At 44.6% G+C, this 20978-nt stretch overlaps 1 protein-coding gene across 1 annotated transcript in view; it reads right to left on the minus strand.

The window, feature by feature from the left end:
* IPO9 (importin 9) overlaps nt 1–20978 on the minus strand; it is a 47860-nt gene that overhangs the window by 19177 nt on the left and 7705 nt on the right. The window contains exons 3-14 of the mRNA XM_028488247.2: nt 10855–10916; nt 10546–10632; nt 9613–9814; nt 6856–6944; nt 6048–6134; nt 5420–5539; nt 5207–5307; nt 4963–5021; nt 4207–4358; nt 3427–3525; nt 2442–2548; nt 1931–2070 (exon numbers count right to left, since the gene is read on the minus strand). Coding sequence (XP_028344048.2) covers nt 1931–2070; nt 2442–2548; nt 3427–3525; nt 4207–4358; nt 4963–5021; nt 5207–5307; nt 5420–5539; nt 6048–6134; nt 6856–6944; nt 9613–9814; nt 10546–10632; nt 10855–10916 — 1305 coding nt within the window. The remainder of the gene's footprint in view (nt 1–1930; nt 2071–2441; nt 2549–3426; nt 3526–4206; nt 4359–4962; nt 5022–5206; nt 5308–5419; nt 5540–6047; nt 6135–6855; nt 6945–9612; nt 9815–10545; nt 10633–10854; nt 10917–20978) is intronic.

A 20978-nucleotide genomic window follows, 5' to 3' on the forward strand; every position in this document is an offset into this window, starting at 1 on the left:
TCCGAACTCAGGCACACACCCCTCCCTAGGAAGTCAACATCTTACTTTGCCATTTCTGTGCTTTGTTTATAAGCCAACACACTCACCTCTCCTTGCATTATCTAACCAATCTCTTGGGCTGAAGTAATCCTAACTATCTCCGCCACTTTAAGCCCACGTCATTAGCTTTCTAACGTGATACAAATATATTTTTTGATATTCTAGGCACTGGTGTAAGGATTGCTACCCCCTGCCTATTGTAAGATGCTTGAGGACAGAGACTATACTTATTCAGCTGCCATAGGGCTTAACTTAGTTACCTGTACAATAAACATTTAGTTGACGGGACCTATTCAACAGAACCTAGCAAATGGTGCCAAATAATTACATACTAATTCATATAATGGAGAGTACCATCCAGGAACGCGTGCAAGTCCCCAAAGGTAAAACTATTTTCATAGCAATACCAAGACATAGTTTTGTCTTTTTTCATTCTCATTCCTTCTCGAGTATACAGTGGAATTGTCCAGAGGTTACTGATGTGTGACACCATGGCTCTGACAGCTAATGGAACGTATGCTTGCATTTCTTATATTTTGAAAGCTTCTCAGTTTTAATTTCTAATATGTTAAATACTGCTACATGTGACTCACAAAAAAATCTCCTTGGGATCACTGATAAGTTTTAGAAGTGTAAAGGGGTCCTGAGACCAAAAAGTTTGAGAATGGCTTGTACAGAAAAGCTTTGCTAGGGCAAGTTCTACAAAAAATATGCTGGTGGGTCATTCAACACGTGATTACACGTGATTGATTACACTATGTCATTCAACACGTGATTACACGTGATTACACGATGTCCATTAGGTGCCAGGCACTGTGGGGCAAAAGGACATATTAGACGTGGCTTGTACTCAAATATCTTACATTCCAGTAGGAGAAAGAAAACATATCTGTCAACCACAACACAATGCAGCACGTGGTAAATGCAGAATAAATAGGAACGTGCTCAGTGGGTCCTGAGCTCTGGATGCTGTGACTCAGGCCTGAGATGCCCTATAACAGCTGGCCTAAGGAGAGGTGGAGAACATTTTCCAATGGCTTAAGCTACCCAGAGGGCATCCTATGGAGAGGAAGCAGTGAGTGGACTGACACGGCATCGACGACACAGGGGTCCCACGACTTAAGTACTCAGGGAGGAAGCAGAGACAGCACTGGGGGCTCTGAGGGCGAGAACAAGGCATGCAGATCGTCACACAGAGACAACGCCGCCTCTCAGCCGCTGCCCTGCGCTGCTGAGAAATCAGGCTCACGTAGTCGAGGCTACTTTTTAAGGCTAGTAGCGAACGTGGACTTGAGAACGGACACTTTAATCATGTAGACAGAAGAGCCTGAGAAAACTGACAAGAAGCACACAGAAAGGATGACCCACACACAGGCTGCCTGAGGGCGTGGGGACTTTGCAGTGACAGAGCTTGCACTGCACCAGAGTTCTCAAGGCAGAGCAGCCGAATCTGCACTCTATTCAGACGCCAGAAAACTTGAGAACGGACACTTTAATCATGTAGACAGAAGAGCCTGAGAAAACTGACAAGAAGCACACAGAAAGGATGACCCACACACAGGCTGCCTGAGGGCGTGGGGACTTTGCAGTGACAGAGCTTGCACTGCACCAGAGTTCTCAAGGCAGAGCAGCCGAATCAGACGCCAGAAAACATCCGGGACTTGAGCGCTGATTGGGAGAACAGTGTGAGAGAACAGCCTGGAAGAACTATGAACGAGGCAATCCTAGTCTGTCAGTTGGGGAAGCTTGAGTCAAGGTCTCTGGGCAGTTCAGAGGTTCAGACGAGCTCAAGCTCTAGGGTGGGAGAAGAATGTTCACCCCGAGGTTTACCTGCCTAAGTGAACAACAGAACTGAGCTGATGGTGGGCCTAAGCACAGTGCTGAAACTTACCTGAGAGGTTGAGGTCTGCAAGGACAACGTTGGTCAGGAAGCCATGCATGTCGAAGGGGATCCTGCCATTCTTCACACTGTCGGTGATGATGGACTTCACCGAGCCGAGGGCCAACATGCACGCCTCGTGGACCTTCCACCTGCCAAAGGGACACCACAGCCTGGTCACACAAACCCACGGCCAAAGAGACAGACGCCTGAGGGAAGCCAATTCAGGAAAGGGCGTTTCAGCACAGCCTGACCCCAAAGTGCATTGAGCTGCTCTTCCGACCTAAACCTATAACTGAAAACAGTGTAATTTAAGAACAACAGGTTTTTCTAATTAAAAACAAAGCAAAAGTCCTTCCTTTCAAACCTTTTTAAAACGGGGTAAAATAAAAGCATATTAGTCAACTGTTTTAAGGATGGGAAGAACTGCTTTAAAACAGATAATGCAAAGCAAGGACGCGCCTGCCTCCAACCTGATGCCCAGAGCACGTCCCTCAGCGGGCCGCCCGCCGCCCACTCTCACCAATGTCCGGTGCCGCCATTCTTGGTGTGCTCAGCTTCCTGTAAATGCCGAGTTGCTGCGGCGGCCAGGGCTGCTGCGCTCTCATTCTGGAAATCAGTGGCCACAGCCTGGTGGGAGGAGAGGCGCTAACAAATGTTTCTGTGCAAATTAAACTGCAAGCTTCATCGAACACTGAATGGTTCCAACGCCTTCACATACACACGGCTGAGCCCAATTAGCTACGTTCAAAATACAGCCCCTAATTGTATTAAGGTCTCTACGTTAAAGCAGTATCCATATTTCCGCAGGGCCCAAGCACTGCGAAGCTCACAAAATGGACAGCTCCCTTTGGCTACATTCAGCAGAGCCTAAGGGGTCAATGAGAGATTCAGCTTTGGATGGCAGGGGACCAGATATTTATTCTCTGGGAGCCTGACTCTGGAAATACAAGGCTATTCTACTAGCTGAAACTTGGTGTGGTCTCTCCTAGGTGCCTTAGAAACACCGCAGGATAACAAGGAGCGCTCACCAACAATGAAACGACGAGAACAAGCCCCGCACCTGACAGGCGGCAGGTGGCAGCTTCTTCCCAGACCCTCAGCCTAGAGACAGTCCTGTACTCCAGTCAGAGCCAAAGAAACATGAGCAGCCATGTGGGTGTTCAACCTCTCAGCAATCTAAGTTTTTTTAATTTGCCAGCCTCTAGTTTGTGCTACAGATTCTTGCTGAAGAGTGAATTAAACTGAAAAGTCCCTGATTCAACCACCCTTACTCATGAGAACACTATCCTCTGCACAGTTTTTACACCTAATATTTACACGTAAATCAGAACTGGGAGCAATGACTCTGGAATTTCCTGAGTCTCAGACTTCATTCGAGATGTTCTTCTCATCCCCCAAAAGTCTAAGATAAAGTCACCCAACGACACTGCTCAGCTTGGGTTAGAGATCTAAAGCAGAGGAATAGCTCAGGATCGTTTGGCTGAGTATCAAGGCGGCCCTCTTACCAGCAACAAGTCTTGGGCTGCGATCCTAACAGTATAGGAGAAAGTATCATCATCTTCATCTTCCACAAACTGCTGGGGGTTGGCCGTCCACACTTTAATCTGAAAGGATGATGACGTTAGGTCTCTCTGAGGCTCCCATCTGCACCATATGTTCCCTCTTTTCATCCACACACTGGAATGGTTCAGCCTTTTGTTTTTATCTTGAACAGAATGCTATTCTTTTTGATGCAGAGAAGCGAACCCTTTAACAAGCTGAGCAGCAAAGGCCGCGGCAGAAGGTGACTGACTGCTGGCCCCTCCTACTGTAGTTGGCTGTTACCCCCAGATACGTCAATTTGCTGAGTCTAGTAGGTCTGATGGGTATTTAATGGAAAATCATGTCCATTCTTGTGCTGTTCATACGAGACAGTCATTATCATATTTTTTAATGCTCTTTTCTGGTCTAATGATTCACCAACCAGGCTAATTATCTGAACTCTATTATATCTCACTATTTATAGAGAAAGGTAGGCTCTTCTGGATATCTGGGCCTTTGGTTGGCGGTCCTATAAATGTAAAAGTATTAGTACTCTGAAAGCCCAATTACCTAGTACAGGAGTTGATAAAACCCCAAAACCCAGGGATTCTGCAACATAATGACATCAAAGCTTTCTAGAACTTTCCATGAAGTTACTCTTCAGGTGTCTATTTTTCAAAATCAGTTGGTCGCCTGACTTAGACCCCACATGCAGGCTGCACTCTCTGAATGCAAGCTGGTCACTGTCTCCCACACATTGTTACCTGCTCCTCGGTGATCTGCATGTATAGGATGAGATAGTAAATCAACTCAGGTAAGGCCTTCTTGACAGTGCTTTTGAATTTGCTATTTTCCAGGAGAGCATGGACAAATTCAAAAATGCTAAAGACGAGATTTTCAAAGCCCAGGACTTCGCCTACAGGAAACACACAAGAGAAGCTTTTAATGACAAGAAAGCAAAAGGAAAGCACAGATGCTGGAAAGGAACTACATCATCTCTGTAAGTTAATAAATAGTTAAAGCACTTGCTAATTATTATTCTCCAGGAAATGGAAGAAGGGGCTGAGGAGTCTAAGAAAGGAACTTGAGGCTATTAAGTACTCTTCGGTTTTTCAAGTAAAAGAATCAGGGAATTCCCTGGTGGTCCAGTGGTTAGGACTCAGCGCTTTCACTGCCGAGGGCGTGGGTTCAATCCCTGGTCGGGGAAATAGGATCCAAAAAGCCATGCAGCGAGGCACCCCACCCCCCCACCCCCGAAAAAATAAAAAAGAATCAGAAACACTGAACATATTTTCCACTCAGAAATTCTACAATTTCATGAGACTTATGCAAATGCCTATGAGGAACAGATCAATGATTTTCAACTTCTCATTTCCCCACATCTAATACACTTAGAGGAAACTCGGTGAGAACACTCTCTTAAGAGCATGAAGCCTCTAAGTTCCTGCCTCTGTTCTGTCTTTTCCTGGCTCCCTTTCCCACTAAGTGGTACACCTGTTGAGATGAGACACGCCACATACCATCAGAATCCACAGGATCTTCTACTTCCTCTGTGTAATTTACTTCTGTCCTCACATAAGTACAATGAAGAGTAAAGAAACAGAATCTGGAGTCTGCTTTAGACACACTCTACAAGGGAATGCTGTACACTCCAACACTAGGAGTAGACATTTTAAGAAAGTGGAACCACATGAACGTTAAGACCCAAGGCTAGATTCCCAACTACGGGGGTGGCAGGTCCCTTCAACCTTCCGGAAAGGATATAAAGCTGCACTTTCAGTTAGGGTGTTCCAAACAATAGGAAGAATTTGCTGCATGGAGGACACCATGTGCTTTGGGAAGTTTTTCACCAGGGCTGTCACTGCCTGAGAAGTTAAAGACAAAAAGCCCCAAGAGTTACAAGTGATATGGGAGAAAAATCACAGATTTCAGACCACTCTTCAAACCCCCAGCATCTCCATCGCAGTAAGTGTTTACCTTCAGGACTTCCATCTTAAACCCGCTGTCAGACGTGGGGCCGTCTGGTATCTGGAGGGCCTGGACGAAGGCCTCTGTGAACTGCTGCACCACAGGGAAGATCAGGACTTTGGCCGCACCCTGGCGGCAGAAACCAAAGTCAGTACTGGACGCAGCCCGAATCAATGGCTCAGTGCACGCACCAAACACCGAGACCCGCGCTGTCTCCAGACCCCTTCGGGCTCGGGCCTCAATCAGAAGGGCGTGGCCACAAGGTCACTGGAGGTGTCCCCCAGGTCTGCTGTGTCCTTATCCAACACTGGCAGCTCCTCACCAGGAGCTTCTTCAAAGCTATTACATAAGACCAGCTTCTCAATCCCAGGGACTGGGTATTTCTCAGCTAGGCTGGCTCCACATGGGAGAGAGATAAAAGAGCAGTGAAGTTCTGGGTGATGACTAGCGTGAAGGAGATGCAGGAGGAGGTGTTAGAAAAAATAAGGCTCAGACGAAAGGAAACTAAGCTACACGCAGGTAAGGAATTTAACCAGAACATTCACTGCATCCACAACACGGCGAGTGTCCGTCCTGGCACTGCCGTGCTGAAGACCTCGAGGCAGGCCGTCTGTTACCAGCCTAAAGGCTCACTCACCTTCTCCAGCTCCTCCATGTTACAGATCATATGGGCACAAGTGGTAAAAATCTCCACGGCTCGGGAACGGGTGCGAATACCATACACCTGGAAACAAGTTACAGTGTAGCCATGAGACTGGTGGGTGTGCACGCGTGTGCGCGCGCACGTGTGTGTGACTAAACTGTGACTACTCGATCCTGACACGGGACTGGATCCCCTAGAGAGACAGGAAATGTCAACCACTCATGTCCGGGAGACAGACTTCTTCTGTAATCCAGAGAATGGAAGGCAGCACGATGTTAGAACTTATTAGAATCAGCCTTATATATAGGCCTCTGTGGGTTAATTTCACAAAAATATGAAGCTGGGTACGGCCTGAAATCCCAACACGGTCAACGTATCTCTTTCAAAACACAGCCTTTGGCTGGGGCCGCAGAGAAGTAGGGAGGTTAACCAAACGCATACAGAGTAAAGTAAGGGCTTATCGGGCGCAGTGCAGGGATAGAATTGTTTCCAAGTACTCGGCTGAGGCGAGTGAGCTCGGGTGGGCTGCCCCGAGAGGCCAAGGCAGCACCAAGGCACCACCACGGCAGCAGGGGCGAGATGGGAGGGGAGACTGCAGTCAATTCACTCTCTCATCACGGGCTTGTCCTCGCAGTTATAAAGTGAAGGCCTAAGTATCATCCCAACTCAGTCTTTGTCAGTTCTTGTCTTCAGGTTTGGGGACCAGCAGCCAACACAACGGGCACCCCCCCACCCCGAGCGGGGGCGGCTGGCCAGAGCCCGAGCCGCTCTGCCTGCTGGATGGCGCAGCTGAGACTCGTACCTCGGCCATGGTGAAGATCTTGTACATCTCTGGGAGAATGACAGGAGCAACCAGCGGCATCTGGGTGTCTGTGACTTCTCGAGTGAATTCTACAGAGAAGAAAGCCCCGCTTTACAAAGACATTCCGTGTGAAAATTGTTGAACTGCTTCTAGGCGGCACACGGGGAAAGACGCTGGTTGGGAGACTTACCCTGGCGTACGGAAGTAGCGTCAATTATTGGTTAGAAGGGAAGGAGAACGCAGAGACAAAGGAGAATACACGAGATTAAGAAAGAACACCTGTAACGGACGGTGTAAAAATCCTTGTGAGGCCGCCTTGGGAAAATTCGGAATTAATCCAGTCTGTGCCCACTGTCACCATCCAGGTGCACCTGGAGGCGTCTCACCTTTGCTCCACTTTCAATACCCTGCCCAAGAAGCTGTCCTGACGCACACAGGGAAGTCTGTGCACACTTACCTGCCTTGAGCTCCACCCTGCAGATGGGGACGATGTCTACTGACCTAGAGGTCAGGCCACTGCTCAGAGGAAGAGAAGGGGGTGCATACCCCGTGAAGGCAGCAAAGAGCACCCTGGCCGTGGAATGAGACTTGAGGAAGGTGAGGCAAATGTGGGTCCTAGCTTTCCCTTCACTTCCAAAACCTCACTAGGCACCGAGACGGCAAGCAGGGCTCTGGATTGTGTCGCTGAGCAGGAAATACTAGCCCTCGAGTCCCAGAGTCCTCTCATTTATCTGCTGCTTAACCAACCACATTCATTACTCTCATGATCATTCTTGATAGTCTCAATTTATCAACACTTTACAAGCTTAAGTCCAAAATAAGTTTTCTGAAGTCACTCATCAGGTCAGAAAAAGCATGGGATGCCAGCGACATCAGTCTCCAAAGTTCTTTGAGAGCAAAGAGAAAGCCGAGGCTCATGGAGCACTCATTTCAACCCCTGGCGGTTGTGTCTGCATTCCCTTCACACCATTAGCCTTAGCTGTCGTTTATAAACAGCTAAGTTTAACGGGAAGCCTTCTTCAATTAGAGAGACTGGGACAGCACCTTAAACAGCCCTGACGAGAATCAGACCCGTTCTCCTGCTGGGCTCCCGCCCACACACCAGTACCCTGCTCCCTGCATGCCCCCCTGAGCTGCAGCTGCCGGAGTGCGGCCCAGCCTCCCGTGAAGGCGTGTGGAGCAGCTATTTGGGAGTGGAGGCTGGCAGCGACCCACTTGCAAAAGAACACACACTTCCCCTATCGCTCTTTCCCCGTGGCTGACAGAAAAGTCATCTCACTGAACGATGATTTCCTTAGTCAAGCACAACAAGGGCTCTTGAGCAAGCCAACTGTATACACAAATGTACAACTATTTTTTTCTCCAGGTTCTTAAAAAAGAAGCTGAACTTTGTGTTGGAAGACTGGAAGGGAATTGGCTTCCTTTCCTTAGTAGGAAATAGGTCTGTTAATTGACATTTTGGCATCATGAGCTTGTAAAGAAAGAATCCTAGAAGGCTCATTCCATGGAGAGAGGGGTAGGAGAAGTCACCTGAATAATACGCCGTACAAGAGAAACAAGGGCGATAAGCAGGGCGGGAAACATCGAGCAAGGAGCATTTGACCTCTTCAGTAGGTCAGCCCTATGCCCTGGGCACCTGTCACATGTAATCAATAAAAATACACTGCGTGGTGCAAAAAGGCAGCTGGGGCACGGGAAGAGGGGGTTTGAAACACAAGGAGAGGGGTGATTTGCTTTTGGACATAGAACTGGTATTACCTACTATCAATATTAGATGGACTAGTAAAATTGGGCCCAAATGCCAAGTTTAGTAAACTCAGAAAAGGTTGAAACGGCATTCTTAACTATGTAAGAATACCTTTCAGGTAAGCTAGCAGATCACGGAGAAGGAGGTAAGACAGGGGTGAGACTTTCGCAAACTTATATAAACAGAAAGAAATGTGGTTTCTAACAGATCAGTACCCAGTGGCTAAGGTCCACATAAGGATTCCCTGAAAGCAAAGGAGAGCAGTGACCCCACATGGGGGACAGGAAGCAGGGCAGAATTTGCAAGAGACTGGGAGACTCAGGCCATACCTGGGGGTATTTAAGGATAGGTCCTGTGAGGGACTGATAGGTTAGCTAAGCTTAGAAGAGCTGTTCACTAAGTCTCCTTGGACTCAAAGTTCAAGTATTTCTCTCAACTTCTCAGAACAGAAAGAAAGAAAAGACACCAAAGACTACATATTTTTCTAAGCTGGCCAAACGAAGATCAGGATTGTAGAGTGGGACTGTTTTTATCTTCTTTCTCATATCTCCATAAAAATTCAACTTGACTATTCCTAACTTTGTCTTGGCTGAACCAAGCAGAAAAATAACATATAATAACGATGATAATCATAATGGCTGAAATCCACTGTGTGCTACCACAGGTCACTTTACATAGATGAGCTCACTTTTATCACCAAATGTTCCTTTGAGGTGGATACTACCATTACCTGAATTTTACACACAAGGAAACTCAAGCTCAAGAGACGAAGTAGGTTGGGTCAAGGTTAAGCCAGACTGTGAACTGAAGCCTGCGTGCTTAAGCGCCACACCTGACTCTTTCCGGAGTGGGAAGGGCTGGCAGTGGCAGAAGCACACCACCAACTTCGTCCCCTGGGAGGTGTCGCTGATTCGGGAGCACAGCCACGGAGGTGAGAGCTGGGAGGAGGGGCAGCAGGGAGGACGATGCGTGGGATCCAAGGAGCAAAACCGGGGGATGGTTTCCAATACCTGTAAGCACCCGCATGGCGCCGTGGACTGCGTTTAAGTCTCCGCTCACCAGCATCCCCATGAGCAGGTTGAAGAGCTGGGGCCAGGCTTCGGGCCAGTCCCAGTGAGCGATGGCTGACACCGCATAGGCCACGCTGGAGCGCACCTTGCTTATCGACTCTCTTAAGCCATTGGGCAATAGCTCCCGGATGACAATTTTTGCCTGGAGAGGAGAAAAGCCCACCTGTCATTAGACCAGGTTATAAGTGGGTGGCAGAGTCCTATCCAGTTCATGTGCTGGAAAAGCAATGTGTGCAAGACACTGCATATCTATGGAAAACTCCAATACACCAACTGGACAAGTAATTCATCCAGGGAGTTTAACTATGGTCTCTGAACTTATGCTGCACATTACGGTAGCCACCGGCTACATGCGGCCATTTCAATGTAACTTAATTAAAATTAAATGCAGTTAAAAATTCAGCTCATCAGTTGCCCTAGCCACCTTTTAAGCGCTCAGCACCCATTCGTGACTAGCAGCTGTAGTGGACAGCACAGACACAGAACGTTTCCATAACGGCAGGAAGCTCCAGCGGACAGTGCTGCTCTAGACCTTATACCTCAGAATTTCTTGGGGGCCCAGCATGGTTGCACAGCACTGGACTAAGCAGAAATGTGATTTCATGTAACCCTCGAACAACTCTTTAAAGTTGGAATTTTAGATATTTAGGAAATTGAAGCTTAGAAGTTAAAATATTTTTTGACTATTTCATAGCTAGTAAAAGGCAAACTGGCGTCTGCACCCAGGTCCGCCTGGCACTCGAGCTCTCTCATCTGTAGCGTGGCTCCCACAATGCCAGCTACCAGTCACTCCACGGCCTTCTGATAGCTCCTTGTGGTCAGAGAACGGCCCTCACATCTCCACGGGCAGAAAAGCCGGGCACCTCTCCTCACCCTTTCTGTGGTCTCAGGAGGCCTGAACCTCTCCGACTGGGCACACCAGTGAGTCTCCACGTACTGCTTCAAGATGACTGATGCCAGCTGTGGAAAGAGTAAGCCAAGTAGCACAGCAAGAAAAAGACTCTCTTCACACATACAAACCATACACACGGCCCGATATAGTCATCTGAAGTCTATCTAAATCTGGTATAAAATTCTAAGTTATTTATAAAGTGGTCTTATTCTTTCACTTTCCCATAAGAAAGTTTCACCACCAAGTAAAGGGAAATTACTTATAAACTGGGCCAATCAGTCTCGACTTACCTGACGGATCGCCAATGCCCCCTGGGGATCTACGGTCAGCTCTGCCAGGTGAACACCAAATTCTGGAAGGGAAAAGTCTATTGTGAGTCCAAGAGAGCCCAGGAAAGCCGTAGCGGTTTACTGAGCTCTAACCCTGATGCCAACAGGAAGGATTCAGAGGAGCCTGATTCAGTGGCTCCAGGAGTGCTGAGGACTGCTCAGATTGGCTCCTCTAGGCAAGAGAAGCAGGGCAGGGCTGCTCGCGATGAACAGTCCAGCACCTCTCACTTCCTCCAATCGCTGCACAGCCATCTTGCCTTCCAAGGTAGTGATGCACGTAGCATCTAACCAAAAACCGCTGCTATCTAACCCCAAAGGGAAACTAAAACGTGAGACTTCAGCAGTTGTCCAGATATACACCACCAGAGAAGAGATGATTAAGTCTAAGAAAATCTGGCCTTCACAGGCTTAGTCCTAAAAATACAACTGTTATAAGTGAGCAGTTTCTAACAAGCAACAGAAGCAGTAATCTCGAAACGCATATTGGGAGGCTACAAACAACTCTGACTCCCAAATTAAAATTTAGATCCTTCAATGCAATCCCTATCAAAATCCCAAAGACGTCTTTTTGCAGAAATAGAAAAACCCATCCTGAAATTCACATGCAATCTCAAGGGATCCCAAATAGCCAAAATAATCTTGAAAAAGACCAGAACTGGAGGACTCACACAAATCTACAGCAATCAATACAGTGCGGTACTGACATAAAGACGGTTATATAGATCAATGGACTAGATCACTCAATGAGGAAAGAACAGTCTTTTCAACAAATGGTGCTGGGACAACTGGATATCCATGTGTGAAAGGAGTAAGTTGGACCCTTACCTCACACCATATACAAAAAAACTCAAAATGGGTCAAGGACCTAATAAGGCCTAAAACAATGAAACTCTTAGAAGAAAACATAGGACAAAAGCTTCATGACATCATGACATTAGATTTGGCAATCATTTCTTGGATGTGACGCCAAAGGCACGGGTAACAGAAGAAAAACTAGACAAACTAGACCTCATGAAAATTTTAAAATGTTGTGCATCATAGGACACTATCAGCAGAGTAAAGCAGCTACCCACAGAATGGGAAAACTTGCAAACAGGTATGTAAAAAGCCATTAGCATCCAGTTATATAAAGAAATTCTACCACTCAACAACAACAAAATGACCCAATTAAATGATGGGCATAAGGCTTGAACCGACATTTCTCCAAAGATATATGAAGGCCAATAAGCACATGAAAAGATGCTCAACAACACTAATCATTAGGGAAATGAAAAGCAAAACTGAGGTACCACCTCACATACATTAGGATGGCTACTATCAAAAAACCAGAAAACTGCCATTGGAGAGGACGTGGAGAAACTGGAACGCTTGTGCACTGTTAGTGAGAATGCAAAAGGGTACAGCCGCTGTGGAGAACAGTACAGTGGTGGCTCCTTAAAAATTTTTACATAGAATTACCATACGATCCAGCAAATTCCACTTATGGGTATATACCCGAAAGAAATGCAAGCAGTGTCTTGAAGAGACATTTATTTGTATGCCATGTTCACAGCAGCATATTTCATAATAGCTAAAATGTGGAAGCAACCCAAGTGACCATCGACAGATGAATGAATAAGCAAAAGGTGGTCTATATGTACAATGGAATACTACTCAGCCTTTAAAAGGAAGGAAATTCTGCAATAGGCTAAAACAACTGCTATAATGGATGAACCCTGAGGACAGTACACGAAGTGGAACAAGCCAGTCACAAAAAGACAAGTACGCATGTACCCACTTACATGAGGTACTTACAGCAGTGAAAATCATAAAGACAGAGAGTAGAATGGTGACTGCCAGAGGCTGGGGGAGGGGGAATTGGAAAGTTACTGTTTAACGAGTCTAGAGTTTCAGTTTTACAAGAAGAAATCGGGATAGTTGGCAGTGAGGGCTGTACAACAATGTGAATGTATTTAATACCACTGAACTGTGCACTTCAAGCAGGTTATTAAGATGATAAATTTTATATTAAGTGTATTTTACCACAAGAAAAAAAGTTTGAATTTAGATCTAATTTATACTTGCAAAGGAGTAAATTATCAAATATGTATTTGTGAAAAGAGGAAGCAGAATGTAAGACCAAAAGCGCACCCTAATTTTTGCATCTTGCCTTCCAGGGCTGTATGATCCAATATGGCAGCCATCAGCTACAAGTGGCTACTGAGGACCTGAAATGCGGCCTCCGAGAACTGACATGTGCTGGAAATGTAAGACATGCACCGGACTGCAAACGCAGTATGAAACAAAATACTGTGGACTATTTTAGTAAAGTTTATATCGATTACATACTGAAATAATACACTGCATACATTTGGTTAAATGATTACAGTATTAAAAATGAATTTTACCTGTTTCTTTTTTACCCTTTAGCTACTAGATGATTAAAGCGTTCATGTGACTCACATTCTTCCCACTGGACAGCACTTTTTTGAGAATGGACAGCAGCTTTCAGAACTGCTTGGTCGTGGCAGGTGCACAGGTTACAACAGGCTCACCATCCCACTTAAGAGCTGTGATCAGTGGGGTTAAAGCCTGGACCCTGAGCTGCTGTGGCAATCCCTATCCAAATTCCAATGGCGCTTTCCACAGAAACAGAACAAACAATCCTAAAATCAGCATGGAACCACAAATGACCCAAACAGCCAAAGCAATCCTGAGAAAGAATAAAGTTACAGGCATCAGGCTACCTGACTTTAAATTGTATTACAAAACTGTAGTAATCAAAACAGTGTGGTATTGGCATAGAAACAGACATACAGATCAATGGAAGAGAAGAGAGAGCGTGACAATAAACCCACACACACATGGTCAATTAATTTACGACAAAGGAGCCAAAAATATACAATGGGGAAAGGAGAGACTCTTCAACAAATGGTGCTGGGAAAACTGAACAGCCACATGCAAAAGAATGAAACTGGACCACTATCTCACACCATACACAAAAATCAATTCAAAATGAATTAAAGATTTGAATGTAAAAGACCTGAAATCATAAAACTCCTTGAAGGAACCACAGGCAGTAAGTTCCCTGACATTGGTTTTGGTGATTTTTTTTTCACTTGACACCAAGATTAAAGGCAACAAAAACAAAAACAAGTGGGACTACATCAAACTAAAAAGCTCTGCACAACAAAGGAAACCATCAACCAAATAACAAAAGCAACCTACCGGGGTTCCCCTGGTGGCACAGTGGTTGAGAGTCTGCCTGCTGATGCAGGGGACACCGGTTCGTACCCTGGTCTGGGAGGATCCCACATGCTGCGGAGTGGCTGGGCCCGTGAGCCGTGGCCGCTGAGCCTGCGCGTCCGGAGCCTGTGCTCCGCAACGGGAGAGGCCACAATAATGAGAGGCCCGCGTACCACACACACACAAAAAAAGCAACCTACCGAAGGGGAGAACATATTTGCAAATCATGTATCTGTTAAGGGTTTAATACACAAAATATATGAAGAACTCATACAATTCAATAGCAAATAAAACAACTGGATTTTAAAATGGGCAGAGGACCTGAATATACACTGTTCTAAAGACCTAGAGATGGCCAACAGACAAATGAAAAAGATGCTGAACAACACTAATTATCAGGGAAATACAAATCAAAATCACAATGAGATAAACTCACACCTGTCACAATGGCTATTATCAAAAAGATAAGCAATAACAGGACTTCCCTGGTGGTGCAGGGGATAAGACAGGGGGTGCGGGTTCTATCCCTGGTCAGGAAACTAGATCTCACATGCATGCCATAACTAAGAGTTCGCATGCCACAACTAAGTAGCCCTGGAGCCACAACTAAGGAGCCTGCCTGCCACAACTAACACCCAGCACAACCAAATAAGTAAATAAATAAATATTTTTTTTTAAAAAGGATAAGTGATAACAAGTGTTGACAAGAATGTGGAGAAAAGGGAACCTTTGTGCATTGTTGGTGAAAATGCAAAATGGTACAGCCACTATGGAAAACAATATAGAGGTTCCTCAAAAAATTAAAAAAAGAGCTACCATTTAAGGCAGCAATTCCACTTCTGGGTGTTTATCCAAAGAAAATGAAAACACTAACTCAAAAAGATATATGCACCTCATGTTCATCGCAGTACTGTTTACAATAGCCAAGATGTGGAAACAACCCAAGTGTCCACCGACAGGTGAATGGATAAAGAATATGTACGTGCTACGTATGTATACGTATGTGAGTACAGACACACACACACACACACACACACATACACACAAAATGGGATATTAGTCAACCATAAAGAAGAATGAAATCTTGCCACTTACAACACTACGGATGGACCTTGAGGGCATTATGCTAAGTAAAGTAAGTCAGACAGAGAAAGACAAATACCATATGATCTCACTTATATGTGGAATTTAAAACAAACAAAACAAAACAAAACAAAACAAACAAGCTCACAGATGCAGAGAACACACTGGTGGTTGCCAGAAGCTGGAGATGGGGGGTGGGCAAAATGGGTGAAGAGTCAAAAGGTATAAATTTCCAGTTATAAAATAAATAAGTCATGGGGAAGTAACGTGCAGCGTGTCAACTACAGTTAATAATACCGTGTTGCATATTTGAAAAGTTGCTGAGACTAGATCTTAAAAGTTTTCATCACAAGAAAAACAAAAATTCCGTAACTAAAAAAAAAAAAAAAATCCGTTGTTGTGCTATTATTTTTATTGCCCATCATGAGTACATTGTTTGGCTTTCTTATCGAGGTAACTAAAGCTACTTTCCATGGTAAGTGCTAACTATCATAACTAGATTCCACTGAAATAGCCATCCAAAGGGTATTTATGCAATACAAAAGCTTAATATCAGGAAAAAGTTGTTCCAGGCAATGTTCCATGTTCAAGGCTTATCCAGGTAAAAAACTACTGAAAATGATCTATGCCTATTTTTAATTAATTAATTAATTAATTAATTAATTAATTTTTGGCTGCGTTGGGTCTTCATTGCTGCGCGCGGGCTTTCTCTAGTTGCGGCGAGAGGGGGCTACTCTTCATTGCAGTGCAGAGGCTTCTCATTGTGGTGGCTTCTCTTGTTGTGGAGCACGGGCTCTAAGCACGCGGGCTTCAGTAGTTGCGGCACGTGGGCTCAGTAGTTATGGCTCATGGGCTCTAGAGCGCAGACTCAGTAGCTGTGGCGCACGGGCTTAGTTGCTCCGCGGCATGTGGGATCTTCCCGGGCCAGGGCTCGAACCTGTGTGCCCTGCATCGGCAGGCGGATTCCTAACCACTGCGCCACCAGGGAAGCCCTATGCCTGTTTTTTTTAACGTTTAATGTTGAAATAATTTTTAGACTTAATTTCCTCCAACGCGTGACAGTCTTATTCTTTCCATGTCTTTTATGACCTGACCACTTTTGATAAGTAATGGTCAGTATTTTGTAGAACACATCTTGATGTTTATTCGACTGACGTCTCCTCATGATCAGATTGAGGTTATTCATTTTTGGCAAGAATATCAGGGAAGTGATGCTGTGTCCTTAGCATATCATAATGTTGATAAATTTTCTTATTGGTAATGTTAACCATGACCACTTGGTAATGTGGGGTCTGCTGGATTTTCCACTGTAAAGGTACTGTCTCTCCCTTTACAAATGACAAAAATCTTCACAGAGATGCTTTGAGATTATGTTCATATCCTGTTTCTCTTCAAACACTCACTGATTGATTTTAGCATCCATCTATGGATCCTGCCTGCAACAATTATTACTGTGTTGTTTGTCCCGTGGTGCTTTTGTATTTCTTATTCTCTTTAAACTTACTAATTACTTGCAATTCTTTTGTAAGGAAGCACTGTCCTGTCTCCTTTATTCATTTCGACCCGTGTGGACTCATGCTTATTCATTTCACTCCATGAGTTTTAACCCAGCACTCACGTTATTTGTTCTGTTGCTCAGCTGTTCCACTGTGGCCATCAGCACACCTTCTTGCAGGCCTTTCCACAGGCTCCCACCGTTTTTCAAGCCCTTCCTTACATTCTGTTATCACGGGATATTCTAGGCTCACCTTGTATTTTCTCTGCCTAAACCCTGGAATCAACTTTTCCTCCAAGGAGCCCTGGTGCTTTTTAGTGGAGAATGCTATTTAGAAATCAAGATCTGGGTGCTAGGTGTGCTCACTGCTTCTGGCTTCTCATTGTGGTGGCTTCTCTTGTTGTGGAGCACGGGCTCTAAGCACGCGGGCTTCAGTAGTTGCGGCACGTGGGCTCAGTAGTTATGGCTCATGGGCTCTAGAGCGCAGACTCAGTAGCTGTGGCGCACGGGCTTAGTTGCTCCGCGGCATGTGGGATCTTCCCGGGCCAGGGCTCGAACCTGTGTGCCCTGCATCGGCAGGCGGATTCCTAACCACTGCGCCACCAGGGAAGCCCTATGCCTGTTTTTTTTAACGTTTAATGTTGAAATAATTTTTAGACTTAATTTCCTCCAACGCGTGACAGTCTTATTCTTTCCATGTCTTTTATGACCTGACCACTTTTGATAAGTAATGGTCAGTATTTTGTAGAACACATCTTGATGTTTATTCGACTGACGTCTCCTCATGATCAGATTGAGGTTATTCATTTTTGGCAAGAATATCAGGGAAGTGATGCTGTGTCCTTAGCATATCATAATGTTGATAAATTTTCTTATTGGTAATGTTAACCATGACCACTTGGTAATGTGGGGTCTGCTGGATTTTCCACTGTAAAGGTACTGTCTCTCCCTTTACAAATGACAAAAATCTTCACAGAGATGCTTTGAGATTATGTTCATATCCTGTTTCTCTTCAAACACTCACTGATTGATTTTAGCATCCATCTATGGATCCTGCCTGCAACAATTATTACTGTGTTGTTTGTCCCGTGGTGCTTTTGTATTTCTTATTCTCTTTAAACTTACTAATTACTTGCAATTCTTTTGTAAGGAAGCACTGTCCTGTCTCCTTTATTCATTTCGACCCGTGTGGACTCATGCTTATTCATTTCACTCCATGAGTTTTAACCCAGCACTCACGTTATTTGTTCTGTTGCTCAGCTGTTCCACTGTGGCCATCAGCACACCTTCTTGCAGGCCTTTCCACAGGCTCCCACCGTTTTTCAAGCCCTTCCTTACATTCTGTTATCACGGGATATTCTAGGCTCACCTTGTATTTTCTCTGCCTAAACCCTGGAATCAACTTTTCCTCCAAGGAGCCCTGGTGCTTTTTAGTGGAGAATGCTATTTAGAAATCAAGATCTGGGTGCTAGGTGTGCTCACTGCTTCTGGGATGTCACTGCTCCCAGGCCCCCTCAGAGAACAGCACTACGACATATATGTATGCATACTAACCTATGCTTACACATACATCTGTCCGTCCATCTGCCTGCCAATCCATCCATCTATCTACTGATAACTCAAATGCCAATCCAATATCTCAAGGTTCACTCTGCTTGTCCTCCTTATTTGTAATGCTTTCTCTGATAGTGATAAATCTGGCTCTCATTATCTACAATAAAATTACTTATTTGATTTCAATCTCAGTCTACACAGAAACTAATTACAGAACTGTTAACGCATACTCTTGTGAAAAACAGATACATTAACTGGAGTATAATTTTTGTGTACAGTCCTTTTTGACTTGAGTCTTACAATATGCAGTCAAAATACTATTTTCCAGGGACTCCCTCGTGGTGCAGTGGTTAAGAATCCACCTGCCAATGCAGGGGACATGGGTTCGAGCCCTGGTCCGGGAAGATCCCACATGCCGCGGAGCAACTAAGCCCGTGCATCATAACTACTGAGCCTGCGCGTTGCAACTACTGAAGCCCGCGCACCTAGAGCCCGTGCTCTGCAACAAGAGAAGCCACCGCAATGAGAAGCCCAGGCACCACAATGAAGAGTAGCCCCTGTTCACAACTAGAGAAAGCCCGTGAGCAGTAACGAAGACCCAACGCAGCGAAAGATGAATAAAATTAAAAAAAAAACAAAAAACAAAAATACTATTTTCCAAAGTTACTTAGGTTAGTTCTTTCCTCCCACAACACCTAGTAGTAGTTACACTGTTCATCTGTAATACAGTTAGGTTCATTTATTACTAACTGTACCCTTCCATTGTTTGATTTTAATTATTTACTTATTTTGGGGGGTATGTAAAACTTTATTATGATTCTCAGAGTTAAAGCTACACAAAAAGGCATATTCCAAGAAGCATGGCTCCCTCCTCATCCCTATTAACTTCCTTCCATCCTTTCCCCAGCCGCTCCACGTAGGTAACCAATCAGTTTCTGGTTTATCTTTTCTGTATTTCTTTTGCGTAAACAAGCAGATACATGTGTATTTTCTTGTATCCTCTTGTTTACATGAAAAGTAGTATATTATACTCTTTTGCACTTTGCTTTTTTTCAGTTAACAATATGGAAACCATTCCAAAACAATTCCTCAAGATTCCTTATTCTTTTTTTTACGGCTGCATAATATACCACTGTATGGATACACATACTTTTTTCAGCCATTTTCCTATATATGGGCAGTTAGATTGCTTCCAATTATTTTGCTTTTATAAACAATGTTGCAGTAAATAATAGCGAGCAGTATGTATTTTTATATTGTTAAATGTATATCTTCAGGGTAGATTCCCAGAAGTGGGACTGCTGGGTCAAAAGCAAGTGCATTTGTAGTAGTGTCAGGTGTGGCCAAATTTCCCTCCAGAAGGACTGTGCATTCCCACTAGCACTGTTAAAGAGTGTTTCTCCAGGACTTCCCTGGTGGCGCAGTGGTTAAGAATCTGCCTGCCAATGCAGGGGACACAGGTTCAAGCCCTGGTCTGGGAAGATCCCACATGCCGCGGAGCAACTAAGCCTGTGCGCCACAACTACTGAGCCCGCGCTCTAGAGCCTGCAAGCCACAGCTACTAAGCCCGCGTGCCACAACTACTGAAGCCTGCACGCCTAGAGCCCATACTCTGCAACAAAGAGAAGCCACCACAATGAGAAGCCCGTGCACCCCAATGAAGAGTAGCCCCGGCTCGCTGCAACTAGAGAAAGCCTGTGCGCAGCAACGAAGACCCAACGCAGCCAAAAATAAATAAATAAATAAGTTAAAAAAAAAAAAAAAAAGTGTTTCTCCACAACCTCACCAACAGAACGTGCCTTAAAGTTTTTGCCGGTCTGAAAGAGGAGAAATGATATCTTAATGTTGCTTAATTTGTATTTCTCTAAATCATGAGTGACTTTAAACTATTTGCGTGTGTTTGAGTGCCTTTTTAATGACACTTAGGAAGAGGGGTGAGTTCTCTGTCCATGCCCCACCCCCTCATTCTTCTACTGAGGTTCTGGCCCTTTGTTTCTCAGTTTTTAAGAGTTCTTTATATATTAAGGATATTACCCTTTTGTCTGTGGTATATGTTGTGAAAATTTCTCTCTTTGTCAGCTGTCTTCTGACTTAAAAAAAATTTTCATCTCTATTTATTTCTTCTGAGCTTGTATTGAGATCCAAGTTTCTAATGTATAATTTCCCTTCTCCCTCAGGAACTCCTGTTCACATCTCTTGCAGGGCAGGTCTGCTAGTAATGAAGTCCCTCAATTTTTGTTTGTCTGAGAAAGTCTTAATGCTTCAGTTTTGAAGGCTGATTTCAGTGGATACAGAATTCTATGTGGTAAGATTTTTCTATCATCACTTGAGATATCTCACTCCACTCTTCTCTCGCTTATATGGCTTCTGAAGAGCGGTCCAATGTAATTGTTAATTCTCGTTCCTCTATGGGTAAGGTACTATTTTCCTCTGACTCCTTTCAAGATAGTCTCTTTGTCTTTGGTCTTCTGCAGTTTGAATATGATAGGCCTAGGTATAATTTTGTTTCGTTGGTACTGACTTTTTATATGGTGTTTTTTGTCATGAAAATTAAAATTTTAATGGAGTCAAATTTATCAATCCTTTACTGCCTCCGGATTTTGAGTCATAGTTAGAAAGCCTTCCTTTATGCCAAGGATAAAGAAAAATTCACCCATACTTTCTTCTAAAACTTTTATAGTTTCATGTTTTAAATATTTAGATTCCTAATCATTTGAAGCTAAGTTTT

The sequence above is a fragment of the Physeter macrocephalus genome, chromosome 4 (assembly GCF_002837175.3).
Source record: "Physeter macrocephalus isolate SW-GA chromosome 4, ASM283717v5, whole genome shotgun sequence".
NCBI classification, from domain to species: Eukaryota; Metazoa; Chordata; class Mammalia; order Artiodactyla; family Physeteridae; genus Physeter; species Physeter macrocephalus.